At 34.1% G+C, this 15119-nt stretch overlaps 1 protein-coding gene across 1 annotated transcript in view; it reads left to right on the top strand.

Moving 5' to 3' along the window:
- The window catches only part of EXOC2 (exocyst complex component 2), a 133371-nt gene that overhangs the window by 87201 nt on the left and 31051 nt on the right, over positions 1–15119 (top strand). The window contains exons 18-23 of the mRNA XM_033058326.1: positions 939–1019; positions 1956–2015; positions 2844–2905; positions 3817–3883; positions 5779–5895; positions 9769–9910. Of these exons, the coding sequence (XP_032914217.1) occupies positions 939–1019; positions 1956–2015; positions 2844–2905; positions 3817–3883; positions 5779–5895; positions 9769–9910 (529 nt within the window). The remainder of the gene's footprint in view (positions 1–938; positions 1020–1955; positions 2016–2843; positions 2906–3816; positions 3884–5778; positions 5896–9768; positions 9911–15119) is intronic.

Genomic DNA, 15119 nt, shown 5'->3' with positions numbered 1-15119 from the left:
AAGGGATCCAAAAATACTAAGTACACATTGTCTTAGCGGCTTTTTTATTATTTTCATTTTACCATGTGCACATCGGTTTCCCAATGCACCTCCACCATCAACATAAATAAAAGTAGTTCCTAAGCCTAAAGTTGGTGGCATGCCATAAACTATCTTCTGAATGAAAAGCAAGTTTACAGGACTTACGTACTTTTTTGTCCACTTCTTTGACCCAAATCCAGCAAGATGATGTCTCTCTTTTGGAGCAGTGTCTGCTTCATGTTGCCCTGCACAAGTTCCTGACCAATACCAGCAGACAGATGCATTAAAAAAATAAAGTGTGACTTATCAGGGAAGAGAGAAAGACAAGGAAAAAGTGACTAATGACTCTGCTGTGAACTTGTTTGCACTTTCAGGATGAAATTGATACATGTTATCCAGACACTGATATTTCAGGTTTGGAAACTTGAAGGTAACAACAGCCTTCAAACCATTTTTTGTTCCGTTTGGAGCAAGCTTCAGTCTGATTTTCTTAGAAATGCTGAAATACAGTGCTGAAATATTGGACCTCCCAAGCAAAATTCTATACATCTTGGGTCAAGGAGTGGAGGAGGGGGTGTCTCAACAGGAATCTGTAATGCTACCACAAAAAACTCTGAAAATATTTCATAAGCCTTTTATATGAGGCTGCTTGGTATAAATGTCTCTCATTCAGATAAAAAGATATGTATTGATCTATGGTAACATTTCTGTAGGTAATTTACATACAAAAGCACATCACTTTGAAAGGATTCTCTGGTAATACATGAAGTGTGATTTTATTTTTTTTTCCCCTCCCACCCCTTGTTTGGGACAATTTAGAAATAAGGAGCTTACTATATGCCTTGTAAGTTTTTATGTATTTGTGTAGTGTATATTTAATGTGCTTATCAACAACTAACAACTAATTTGACTTTCAGCCATCCCAGTTTGAACAGTGCATTATTCATTCCTTGCAATCTCTTAAAACTGTGTTGGACTGCAAACCTGGAGAAGCCAGTGTAAGTTTTGATTTATGTTTTCATTTTTGTTCTTCTTCTGAAACCCAATAGTAATTTACATGAAAAGAATGTTCAGAGAATGATCCAAGGATATGACTTTCCTCTTGGTTTTTTTTTTCCCATGTACACCTTTTCACTTGTGCTAGCTTTTAGAAAGACTTCTGTTTGTGCTTCATTTGTTAAGGGTAATTTTTTTTTTATGGGGCAGATGCAACCTGTATTTAAATCCTTAAAATTGTTCTTCTGGAAAAAAAAGTGCTACTCATGTAATTTTCAGATAGCACTAGGCATTATATCTAAAATAAAAAAGGGAGAGGCCATTCCTAGGAGTTACTCTTCACTCAGTGTTGTATCCAAATTACTTGAAGAATTTAAATTCAGTTTTTTGTCCCCATCTACTCAGTATCTTGAGGCCCTGATTGATTGAAACATTGATATTTTCTTTCAGGTTTCAGTGTTTTGAGGGAGTTTAACACTTTTTCAAACTCCCTTGGGGCCCTGTGTATAGATATTGTTTCTCTTCTCATTTACATTAATCTTTCTGACTAGCTTGTCTGTTTACTTAATGAATATTATTCAAAAGAATCTGCAGTGAATTCACCTGCATGATGAATCCTCCTTTTTAGGACACAGAGACCTCAAAATATCCTGGGAGCTTTTGCTGCATTAGCCAAAAATTACGCATACCACGTGTACTATGACTTCCTTCCTTTTGCTATGTTATCTCCTCATGCTTTTCAAACTGTTTACTGGGTCTTGTATTGTGTCTCCCATTTTTAGGATGGAAAAGAAAAATCAAAATTGATCCATAAGAAAAGTGTCCCAGCAGCCATTCCTTTAATTGTGTCATCTCTTTAGGGATAAGTTACTCAGGCCTTCCTTGAGAATAAGGCCATTTGAAGTTGTCCTGCTAAAATAATATGCTTGCATCCTCAGGTTTTCCAGCAGCAGAAAACACAGGAGGATGTGTGCCAGCTAAGCATTGGGATCATGCAGGTAACTGGAGCACTTTGAAGTAGGAAATTGTCAACGCAAGTGACAATCAAAAATGTGTGTGTTGTACCTTATTCATGTCCCAAAAGGTAGCTTAAGTTGATGACTGTATTATTCCTCTGGTACACTTTGGATTCTGAGAAATGTTTGACTTTAAAAGTAGGTAGAACTTACTAGCACAATCCAGTGATGGCAAATACTCAGAGAGTAAGTGACAAATTCACGTATTTTAGTGAATGTAAGATTTGTTTGAGATTTTACTGACAATTGATACCCCCTGAGCTGATTTCATCTAACATCTATACACTGCAGTGAGAAGAAAAATGCTGATTTTCATCAGCTGAAAATGTCTTTCACTTTTTGTAGCAGAAAACAGTAACAAAATCTGATTTTTGAGATTAAGTAATAACATTCCCTATCTTTTTGAACCATTTTAATATTCTCCTTGAATAAGAAATCATGAGCCAAAACAACAAAAGGATTATAGTGAGGCTTCTGCAATTTTTACTTGGGATCCACTGTTCAGATTGAGAGCATGAAAACTGTTAACCATGCTAATCAGCAGATTATCACTGCAAAATTTTAGACATGCATCATGAAAATTACTTATCAGGATCAAAAATTACTGTGTTTTCCTACAAGTAAACTATAATGCTTGCAAAATAGAAAATATGTATTCAAAAGCTGTCACTAAACATTACTGTATTTATGTAAGGTTTAAGACAAAACAAGGTGATGATGATTGCTCTGATTTTATTGACTATAGTAAAAGTGAATTTGAGAACGTTTTTTTAGTTCTGGCAGAAAATTTAGATCTTTATTATTTCCTAGGGCTTTATAGATTGTTTGGAACAGCTGAGCACCAAACCTGATGGTGACATAGATACATCGCAGTAAGTAAAAAGAAATAAGATGTATGTGTAGTATTCTGCAATTGTGTGTGCACATCTTAAATTTCAGTGGGACTGTGGTTTTATACCTTCTGTATTTCATATTTCTTATTAATATTTTGCCTCTGAATAGTGATGCTTTGAAATAAGAGCAGGTACTTTTTTATGTCAAAACGTTATGTGACATCATGTAATAAAGAGCGTGCCAGATAATTACTATTACTTACCTTACCCATTTTATTCAGTGATACAAGTTGTGTGCTGTTGAAGCAGATGTGTTGGTTTTGACATGACTTTACATGGAATCAGTTGTACTTGTCACTAAGTAACGTCCAGTCATGGTGAAACATCCACTGCCTTTCTTTTCTTCCTTTCTATTTTTTTACTGATTTTATTTTTGATTCTGCTAAATTCATGAAACTTGTTTGTTCAATATACACTTATGAGCCATTTATTTTAGAGGCCAAAACAAGTCAGAGTAGCCTGAGCTTCCAAGAGTTACGAACATTTGTGAAAAGCCAGAGACTTGGCAAATATAGCTATGTGCATTGGAAAGGGCAAATTAACTCTGGTTTTAATGCAATTTCTTTTTCTTCCTGTTCAGATGACCATTGTCTGGATAAGTGTAAAAACAGAATCTGTGGCAAAACAGAGAAATGGAAAAATGCTTTAGGAAGGAAAGGAAAGGTCTGTAGCTAGAATAGTACTATCAGATCGCCAAACTCCTCCTGCAGGCTTTGTGGGCATCTTGGAAAAACTGAACAACATGGGCTGCTTTGTTTTCTGGTGTAGGGGGGTTTGAAACAGGATTGCATTCATTCCTCTTGGTTTTAATCCACCATGTGTCAAATTTTTTTCGTGTATCAAAAGCACTGTTGTTTTGTATATACTTACTTTTTAAACAATTTTCCTAGTCTTTCAGTTGATGTTTCATCTCCAGATTTATTTGGAAGCATTCATGAAGAATCAAGTCTTTCTTCAGTAAGTTTGACTTCTATATCTAAAAGCTGATGTGAAAATACTTCTCAAAGATACAAGAATGGGGCTCTATTTTATTGTTGCAATATTCTAAACATTGGGGTTTTGGGGTTTTTTTATAGAGAATAATTTTGTATTCTTCAGGGATTTCTCTTGTTGAAAGCACTGGTTTTTATGGTATCTAGTGTACCATGTTAAGGTAGCTCATGAAAGTGATTTTTAAAAGTGAGTCCTCAGAAACTGAAATGGCATCACAGAAATCAGTGAAAATAGCACTGGTGTTAAGTCAGCTGAGGATCTGACTTTTGATTTATGATCTTGTTTTAGATTAGAAGCAGTCTGATTATTAGTTACTTTTTAAAACCCACAAAGATACAGATACTCAGTGATACAGTTTCCCCCAGAAAATTTACTGAGAATAAGTATTGGTTATTTTCTTGGCTTCTTTGCTTTTGGTTTTTTAGGAAGTTGGAAAAAGGTTTTTAATATTCTTGTCACTTTGGTAAATGTACTTTCTTCCATTTAAGTGGCTGATGAAAAAACATAGGTTGCAAGAAACTTAGTGAGAACCTCTTGTGAAATTAATATTCCTTAGTACAGGTTGTAAGTGTTGTCACAAGCCCAGCTTTGCCTAATTTACAAGAGCAATAAGCATTTCTGCTGCAATAAAGAATCACAGACTGCCAAACTGGGGCAAGTTTCTGAATTGCGGACTATAACAACTAGTTCTTTATATAATTTTATTCTTGCAACATGTAGATTTGATATTAATTGTTGACTTGTGGCTGGGGCTTCTTCCTATATGTCATAGGTACAAACACTTAAAAAAGAAAAAAAGGAGTCAATTTTAGACAATGTCTGGCTTCCATGGTATAATTTTCTTATGTAAATCACAGGACATTCTGCCTTTCTTGAATGAGAACAGAGAAAGTGAGTGATTGGAGTAAGATTGGTGTCTGTATTTTTTTAATTCTCATTTTTCAAATAGACTGTATACTGCCTGATTATAACTTAAAGGCAACTCTCAGTCTTAGTCATCGTATTACTGAAATACAAAACTGTCAGGAGTTCTGGGTCTGCAAACCCGTTTTTAATCAGATCAGTGTTGTTATGGTGAGTTTACTGTCAAATAATTTTATTTTCAAAATATTTTCTCAGTTGATTTTTAACTTTCATCTGAGGTAGAAAAATAGTTTGAAATTAAAAGAAGGAGAGGGGAAGAGGGAAGACCCAAACTATTTAAATAGTAGTTCTGTCTTGTTTGGTTCTTTGTTTGGAAACTATATCTTGTTATATCAAGATCAAGGAAAGGCAATTGTGGTATCTCAACACCAAAATATATTTGACTCCCTTCTAGTTAAAAAAATCATTGAAGGATGGACATAAGTTATAACCACCTAGAATTTCTTCAAACTGCTGAAATTATATAATGTAGTTGAGAACCTTCTAGTAGAGTTGGTGAGTGCATTTGTTCAGTACCTGGTTACCTTGTTTTAGCCAGCTTCATGGGAAAGTGAAGATGATCTTCAGTTGATTTTATGATGGTCATAATTCTTAGTATATTTCTTGAAACAAAGTAAAATCCAGAAACAGCTTCTTGGAAAGCTGTCCAAACCTAGTTTTTGTAAAGAAGTCTTAACCACAGTTCTGTATTAGTCACAACTATTCCAATGAGTGCTCTGGATCCTATAAAAAGAAGCATCTTATTCAACATCACACCTGATATTCATTCAGTTCTCAGTAGTTTATTGGCAAAAGTATTTGTAAACCCTACTTTATTTATGAGAATGCTTATTATGCACAGAGAGTCAGTAAAATATTCTATATACATTTACAGTGTTGGTTATGCTGATACTTCTTTTTTCAACTGTCATGCTCTTCCTTCTCTTACTTTTTAGGAGCAGAGGCTTTTAATTGCACTCAGTAACTGCCGTTACCTGGAACGTCATACCTTCCTAAATATAGCTGAGCATTTTGAGAAACATGGCTTCCAAGGTGTTGATAAAATAACTCAAGTAAGTGAAAGCACTGGAATGAAACATTGTTGCTTGAAGATTTTTACTTGGTTTACCTTCTGTGAAAAGTAGGTGCAAGTGTCCAAACATCCAAAATTACTCCTGGGTGAGCCTTCCACAAATGGATGGGACTGCAAGCAATTACGTTGACACAGCAACAAGAGTATAGTCCTGTGTGTTCATACAGGGCTTAAGTAGCTGGTATAGAAAATGTGAGCTCTTGTTCAGGACGTGTATTCAATGGCAGAGCTTATCAGATTTCTTAGTAAAGCTGTTTAATGTCACTGTGTTCTCTCAATGCAGAAAGTTAAAGATTGTTATCTCAGGAATATACTTGATAAATTATTTCATCTGGAAATCTGCATTACTGATAGCTCTTGTTCGTAAACTAGTTCACGGGTTTTTTGTTGTGTTTTGGGGGGGTTTTTTGTTGTTTTTTTCTTTTTCAAAGAACGAAAATGTCAAAGTGGGTGGCAGTAGCTGTCTCATTTTCCTGCCTTTTTGTAAAGATTAATCACTTCTTATGAGAAATGTTATGACTTAATCCTTAGGACCATAAAGTTAGTTTATTTACAGAAATATTTGTTGGTTGGAAGTAAAATGTTATCTTTTCCAGTACAGAGTACAGTATTTCACTCAAATTGATTGTTCAACTGTGTAGTACATCCTTAGTCCCATTATGCCTGAATGTTGCTTGAATTTCTACAGACTAAGTAGTTTTGAAAAGCATTTCAAAGGGACTGCTGTGATTTGCACGATTAGTACAATAGAGAAAATTACTCTGGATATTGCCATTTTTTGCTACTGAGAGTTGGGCCTGGTACAGTTAGAAGCAACTAAGACATCTGTTAGTATGAGTTCAACACCCTGCTTTGCACAGCCACATCAAAGTATTGCCACTAAAATGTTGGTACGTTTATAAATGACCAAATTCAGATGTTGAAGTGGCAGATGGATTTCCAATCTGTGTTAACCCTTTGAAAACTCTGACTGGTGCAATACTGCATGTATGGGACACATCAATGAGTAGTGCTGGGGGGATTTGGATAATTAGGTAGTCATCATAAGAGGGTAATTTTTGAGCCGTTTATTAATTTAAAATGAGGATGGAAGCTCACAGATGTTTAGAGGGGTAGGTTAATTGTTTCAGATTTTTGTTCTGTCACCTAAACTTTTGAAAGGTTTTCATTTATCTAAATATTAGATTTAAAAGTTGTAATAAAGAATTGGCAATTTTAAAAAAAATAGTTTTTGTCTGAAAAGACTGAAACTGAATTATACTTTTAAAATATGCCAAATTTATAAATTTAATTTTAAAGTGAATTTGGTAGTGTGTTTTAGTAAAAAATTATCTGTTCTTACACTGGGCTGTTTTTTTTAAAGTTGCCTTTGTTAGTAGGGAAATCCATATTATCTAATATTCTGAAGTACAGAAATTATAAATGGTAGCCAAGAACATTTCCTTGCATTCTATATGGTTATTTCAATTTTTTTTCTTAGTGTGCCAAATGCAAAATTATGTAGAGCAGCCAAACATTACACTGTGCTTTTAGCACATGCTACCTTGGCACATACTCATGACTCTTGTACTTCTCTGTGGAGATTCTTTAATTCAACTTATCAATTTATTCATTTAGGAAGTAGAAAAAAAGATGTATCCTATAAAATTCATCCAGCTTATTGATTAAGCTTCTGAATAAAATTGTTTCAACAGTGCTGATAATTAGATAACATCAAAGGGTAGAGGCTCAAAATTGTTTTAATGCAAGAATTGAAAACTGTAGTCACAGGGATGTTCATAGCAGAAAGACAGAAGTGTGAGAATTGTATATTTTTGTAAGCATTTAGCCCACTTCAGGATCAGGAAAATAGGTATACACAGTGGATGTTAAGGAATTCTCCTCTGCTTCCTTCCCCCAGTCCTGAGCTCAAAATTATTTTCAGATTAATTGTTCATTCTTTCTTGCAACCTTTCCACCAGCTGAAAAACCAGGTTACCACTATCTTAATTGTGTATTGAACTTGAAACAGACTGAAAAGAACTTGTATGAAGCATAAAAACCTGTATTGAATGTGCAGATGATCCTTTGTACTGAATGACTGCAAAAGCAGAAGGTGGAATTACTGAATTCTGTAACACTTTACTGAGGAACATTGAAGTGGTTGTTTCACAGATTCTTTGAATGGGTGCATATTTGCAGGGACTTTGCACTCAAACTTACTTTTCCCACTAGTTCAAAGCTAAATAGGAATGCTCTAAGGGTTGTTATTCTCCCTAATCATAAGAAATTGAAGTAAAAAATGTCTTGAAACCTGTGTAAGAGGAAAAAAGAGCAAGATTTGTGTATCTTTTTTAATGTGTTCTTCTATTTCAAAATAGGCAGTCAGGTAGAAGGAAAAGAGGAAGAAAATAGCCTTGATCTTCTTATGCCTTATAAAAAGCTTTCCTTTGGGATAGAGATCCTCTTGTGACAAATCAAAGAAGGTTCATCACCTAGAAAAGCAGGAAAGTTGTGGTGTGTCTTGTCTCTGAGCACCAACTTCACCATCCCAACTTTCCTAACATCAGCTTTGACTTCAGTAACAACTGTTTTCCCCTAAACTTGTAATCTTCTTCCTGAAAGCTTCTCTGCTTCTGTTCCTAACTCAAATATTGCAGTTCCTTTTTCTCTTCATTTAACAATGTAGGCATTCCTGAGTAGAGCACAATTTAGAGACATCCCTCTAGTGAATAAGCTTCAACCCTTATTCTACAGTTTGCAGTATTAAATCCTTAGAGAGGAAGGATTTTCTTTTTCTGAATTCCCAGTCTGATCTAGAGACCTGCTTTTAAAGCAGACCTCATTTTTTAACCCCTTTACTTCTGAAAATTATTATTCATATATACGTGTGTGGGTGCCTGTGTGCTCCTTTTCCCTTATTGTTGACGAAAATGAACACTAGTTTAAAAACTTTATTTTTGTGTTGCTTAAGCTCTTATTTATAAATAGGTAAATATATTTCAGCAGAACTCACATGAGATTTTGATGTTAATTTTCATTTAATTTTATTTACATTTAGCATCCATTACTATGTTTAGTTACTGATGTTCTACTTCAACATTTTATGATATGCATTATGTTATAGAATCATTGTAGAAGCTATAATTATGGAGGATGCCTATGTTTAATAAAAAGCCTTGTATAAAATTTAAAGTTGTTGAGATACAGTCAACAAACTGTCCGTAGCTTTCAGTGTGGCTAAGTTGTGTGAATTACAAAAAAATGCATGGAGAACTGTTAAACGGAAGGGTTCTGCAGATGTTAATGAGCTGCAGCTTCTGTTTCTATTGTGCAGAGATTTGTTGAAGTAGAGAGGGGTAGTCCATACGTTCAGTTTCAGAAGACATTCTAAATAAATAATGTATTTTTTTAAACATAGAGAGAAATTTTATAATTAAAATTAGTAAATCTAAAGTATTATACAAATATGTTTAAGGATGGAATTTTTAATGGGTATATTTTAAAGCATTCACAAAATTCAGTTGTTTACTTTGCAAGATAAAGGCCTCCTAACATGCCAGAAAAAAAATCATGCCAGTAGACAGTTACTGAATGATCTGCCTGCTTAGGCATTTATTGTATTTTTCATGAAAATGTCTATTGCTGAATACAATCAGGAAAAAAAAAACTGTACTGGGTAGGATGGACAGATAATATGGAAATTCTTAATTTTTTCTATACATAATTATGAATTGAAATATGTCAGTAATCACTGCTTTTTGCTGAAATTAAAGAAGACATGAGGAAATTTTTTGGGTATGTGATTAAATTTTTTTAGTTAATTATTATTTACTATGTTCTTTCTCTTTTCTTTTTTTGTTTAATTTTTTAGGTTAGTATGGAATCCTTGAAAGAGCTGGATCAAAGACTGTTTGAAATGTACATTGAATTCAAGGCAGATCCAATAGTTGGGTCATTAGAACCTGGCATTTATGCAGGATATTTTGATTGGAAAGATTGTCTCGTTCCAACAGGTAAATATCTGCTTATTAAACTCAAATGATTTTAACAGTGATTGATAGAAGCTAAAACATACTGTACAATTAAAAACTTTTTTCTAGTCTGTGTTTTTAACTTTTGACATGTTCTCATTATGAGTTCTTTCTCATAGACTTTACTTAATTCCTAAATCATTTTTCAAATAACCCCAAATGATTAAAACCGCTTTCATTATTGATAATCTCTTTAATACTTGTTTTTTGTGATTATTTTGCTTCATTGCTTGTACACAATAGAAAGAATTATAAAAGCCATCTTTGCTATTTTCCTATGAAATTCATTGAGGTAGTTTGGGATATTTTCCAATAGAATCTGGCTACTTTGATAATGGATGTAATTACAGTTCTCAAAAGGTAAAATTATGAGAAAATGCGTATTATAACAGTAGTTCAGCAAAGAATGTTAAACTATCAAAGGAAAGGTATAAGGTGTTTAAAATGACTGAGATGTTAGTCATTATTTAGCTGTTTTTAATATTTTCTGTTTTGTGGGCAATTAATATATAAATGAGTCTGCCTTTTTTCTTTTATTGCAATAGTGAATACTGTGCACACTCAGGTCCTTTGAACACATAATTTTTGCTATGTAAAATTGATATATTTAAATCCCTTATCATATGAATGCCTGGTTAATACAAAGTAGAAATTAGTTGCAGTGACATAGTACATGGCATTTTGAGGGTGATCTTGTCCATGGCATTTTGAAGGCGATCTTGTTCTAATCAATTTGTACAATCTTTTTGTTGATTTTTTTCATGGAGTTGTGTGTGGCAGACTTAGTAAAAATTCTGTGGTACTTAAAAATTGGATATGTAGGTAATTACAAGAGGCACTCTGGTAATCTGTGAATCCAGAGCTGCAGGTGCTTGTTTGCTCAAAAGCAAAAGGTTCTTACAGTTCATTACTTTAGACAGAAGTGTCTCTTCCATCTCTTGTTGCTACTTTTGTGCTCAGAATATACATTGTGATACAACATACTGCAGAAATAACTTAGATACTCATATTGCACATTCAGAAACATACCTGAATAATACATAATTTATCATATCTGAAGTATATTTTCACTTGGCACATTTGGATTTCCACCAACTAACCAAGACAAAGACATTGTGTCAGCTTTTTATATGCTCATTTCTTGAGCTAGTGCATTTGTATCTACTTACTAGGCTCACATTGCCTTTAGGATTATTTTGTAGTCTTTTCTCTGTTTAAAGAGACTATTACATTTCTAATACAGGTGGGCCTTAGCCTTCTTGTTATCCAATTTATTGTGGGTTTCATATACCTTCTCTGTAATTTCGTGGCAAAAATTAAAATGAAGACGATGAATATTAGACACCACTCTTCAGGATTACATATCATAGTGTTGGCCAATTCAAAATAGTAGAAAAGTTGTTAGGGGTTTTTTTGTTAATCCCCAAGCTAGGCATGTTAAAAAGGAACATATAGAGACTTGTTCTGTGCGTCTCCACCTTGATGATTAATTACCTTTCTGATAACTAACCTCTGTCAAATGAGCTCTGTTGACTACTGGTGTAGAAATATCATGATTTAACATCAACCAGCAATTAAGCATCACACAGCTGCTCTGTCATTCCTCTCCTGCCCTGGTGGAATGAGGGAAAAAATCAGAAGTGTAAAAGTAAAAAGATCCATGTGTTTAATAATTGAAATAAAATAATAATAAATTTTAATGAAAAGGAAAATAACCAAGAGATCAATAAACGACAAGGAAGAAGAAAGAAAAAGAAGTGATGCAAATGAAAAACAATCACTCACCATGAAGTGACCAATGCCCAGCACAGCCCCAGCAAGCTTTCTCCCTAGTTTATATACTGAGTGTGACACCATATGGTATGGAATATCCTTTGGCCAGTCAGGGAAAGCTGCCCAGCTGTGTCCCTTCCCAGATTATCATGGATCCCCACCGACTCATGGGCAGGGCAGCATGAGAAACTGAAGTTCTTGATTTAGTGTAAGCACTGCTCAACAGCACCTGGGTCATGGATGTGTTATCAACATTCTCATAGTAAATACAGTACTGTACAAGCTCCTAGGAAGAAGATTGGCTCTAGCCCAGCCAAAACCCAGACAAAGAGTAGCTTTGAGGACCTTCAGTTTGTTTGATTATACCAATGGCTCATTGACCCTGGAAATATTTGGTACTCTGAAGATAAAATTAGTAAGTGATCAGTAGTTAGCTTCTTCATGAAGGTAGAGGAACTTCATTATTGAAAAGGACTGAATGAAAGAAAGCCTCTTAGTGGGGCAAATGAGAATCAGATTTTTTCCAGTATTTAATCAAAAAAAAGAAAAAAGATCACCCAAGAGCCATATCATTGATTTTTTTTTTTCAATTAAGTGGTATTTACAAACTACTTTAAATTGTACAGTAAGGTTTTAATTGAGAAAATATACATAATCTAAACAATGCAGTTAATACTGCAGTAGACATACTATCTTTTTTTTTTCCTGTTAGGAAAACTCAAAACAAACAAAGATCTATGTTGCACTTAATCTCCAACAACATTAAAAAATACCTACTTTATTAAACTGAAATAGCATACATATGACTGGGAGTGGGTCTAACTTGAGCCAAACACACCATTTACTCAGGGATTTGTTAAAGAGTGACATACTGACTTCTTAAGGAAAAAAATCATATATTTGAAATCATTACCTGTTTTCAGTAATCTTTATTACTGCAAAATGTAACAATTTGATTTGTTTCATTTTCCTGGTTTGGATTTTGACTTTCAACGTCTTCATTTAAAAAAAAAAAATTAATGGCAAGGCAAACTATTTAGGCCTCAGTTGTGTTCCTGAGCAGTGCTATCAGTGATGTGTAGTGGTGCATTCTTACTGGATGATTACCAGGACACAAGAGTTTGGCATGAATTTTTTTTTAATGTGCTTTTTCTGCATCAGCTTTCAAATAGTACTAGTGATGATAGTAAAAAGGCAAATTTTGACAACAATAGTTCTTTATGTAAAGGGAAAGGGGTCAAAACTTCAGTTTGCTCATATTTAAAGGTAAAGAAAAAGCAAATAACTTCTCTGATTCAGTCTGAAACTTTCAAGCCATCTGGCCATTGAAAATCTGACCAGAACTGAGGGCATGTTGATGCCATGACACATCTTCTGCAGAGGACATTTTTTAAAATGTGCATATGAAAATACTCATGATTTGGTTAGGAACAAAATTAAGAATTTTCTGGTGGTGAATTTCCTTTCCAGTCCAAAGCTTCAAGACTACAACAGTTTCAACAGTTCTCTGCAGAGGACACCTGATCTGGACTGTTGGAAGTAATGCTTTTGGGTAGATGGAATTATTCAGGGGGAGAATGCTAATGCTGAGATAGGAAATAACGTGACTGCAAGAGAGGGAAAGAGTGGAACAAAAAGCTTGTGATGAAGACTGATACCAAGTAAGGAGTGGAGATGGAGCAAGATGGGAAATCAAGACTGGACAAGCAAGTTAAAAACATAAATTAGGATTTAGAAATGAAATTAAATAGAATTAATCCATTTGTATTTATAAATATAAATGGATTGCACAGGATTTTTCGAACAAGAGACAGGTTTGAAGTGCAAGTAAAAGGACAGAGAAATCTGATGCTCACTAGACAAGCGAGCATACCAGAGGCTGCTGCGTAATTTTAAAAAATCCCTCAATCCTTAACCTCTAGGAATAACAGCTTATTAATATTACTGATTAATTTCTTTGCACAGCTTACAGAAGGTAATGTATGAATTACTGTACACTTGGAGTATCTCTACAGGCAATGCTATATGCAGGCAATACCACTGGGTAGCACAGCGATCAGCAAAATGTTTTGCCTTGACAGTGTTAGCAATGTTCTTTTTGGGAATCAAAACTTCAAAAGTCAAGGACTACGTAATCAACAAAATGAATCAAATCCACATGACTTTCCTGTACATGTATTTTATGTATTTATTGCCAATGTTGGTGAGCCAGGTAGACCAATACAGTAAGACAATTTTCTGTTTTCCAATCTGGTTTTTTGTTCATTTCCATTTCCATATCTGTAAAAATTGTGCAGAAAGAAAAATTGCACAAATGCAATAATTTATAATTCAATCCTTAAATAATTTTTTTTTCCCACATGAGTGCACTTGACTTGCTTCATAAAATAACAGCTAATTTGGAAATACAGCTGGTTTTTTATATTAAGTGGAACTGATACAAGTAGAAAAATCTATCCTGAGCTGTTACAGAATTTGAGGAGTGAGTGTAGCATAATCTGGGTGGGGAAAAAAGATGTAGGTAGGTTTCTGTCCACAGTTTGCTATGTCATATAAATAATTCACTTAAGCATTTTTGCCGTTATGTTTAAAATGCCTTCTTTGAGTCCTGTCAGTTTGAACATTCATGGTTAACTTGACTAGCTAACTTGTAAGTTATAGAACATTCAGAAAAATTTATCCAAAAACCTTGATACTATTTATCATTGGCAACTCTGCAGGCATCTGGCTGTAAGTACTGGGGACAGCAGTTTCTTGCATCATAAAATTCATAGGAAAATACAAGAATGAGAAGAATTGTATTAAATGAACAGTTCTGAAGAAGAACTTAGAATTAAATTAAGAGGCCTGCCTTTTGAGCAAGCTTTGAAAAATATATACTATTCAAGTGTGGTACCCTGTTTCTGTCAGTGTGGAAGAGGCTTATGCCTTGCTCATTTAGGCAATTGTCCTGTAATTATCAGGTTGTTCCTTATACATATGCTTTTTGTTACAGTCTTAAATATAAAAAGGGATAAATTGTTTGCATGGGGCAAATTTTCATTTAGCCTACGTGCTAAAACATTTACTGTTTAGTTTTTCAACATCCATGCACTATTCAGTATGAAAGATCTGAATATCAGTGCTTGTGCACAAAGTGATTTTATATTTGGCTCTTTATTTTGATCTAAGGTGTGACTGCTGGTGTTAGAAGGCAGTTTTATTAACTTTATTAGGTTTATTGTTAATAAATAACTCATTTAAGTTTTCGCTTTAATTTCAGTGTAGACTTCTGAGTCTTTACAAGACAGATTTCAATGTTAACATGCTGCAGCAGTGAAATCTAGTTAAGTTCTTTTCTCGTTTGAAATATTGTTCTAATTTATTCTACATTATTAACACAATTAAAAGAGATGAAAGGAGCAATAGGAAACATAGT

Source organism: Catharus ustulatus, chromosome 1, assembly GCF_009819885.2.
Source record: "Catharus ustulatus isolate bCatUst1 chromosome 1, bCatUst1.pri.v2, whole genome shotgun sequence".
NCBI classification, from domain to species: Eukaryota; Metazoa; Chordata; class Aves; order Passeriformes; family Turdidae; genus Catharus; species Catharus ustulatus.
Note: the sequence above shows the minus strand (reverse complement) of the source record. Positions and strands in the feature narration are given on the sequence as shown.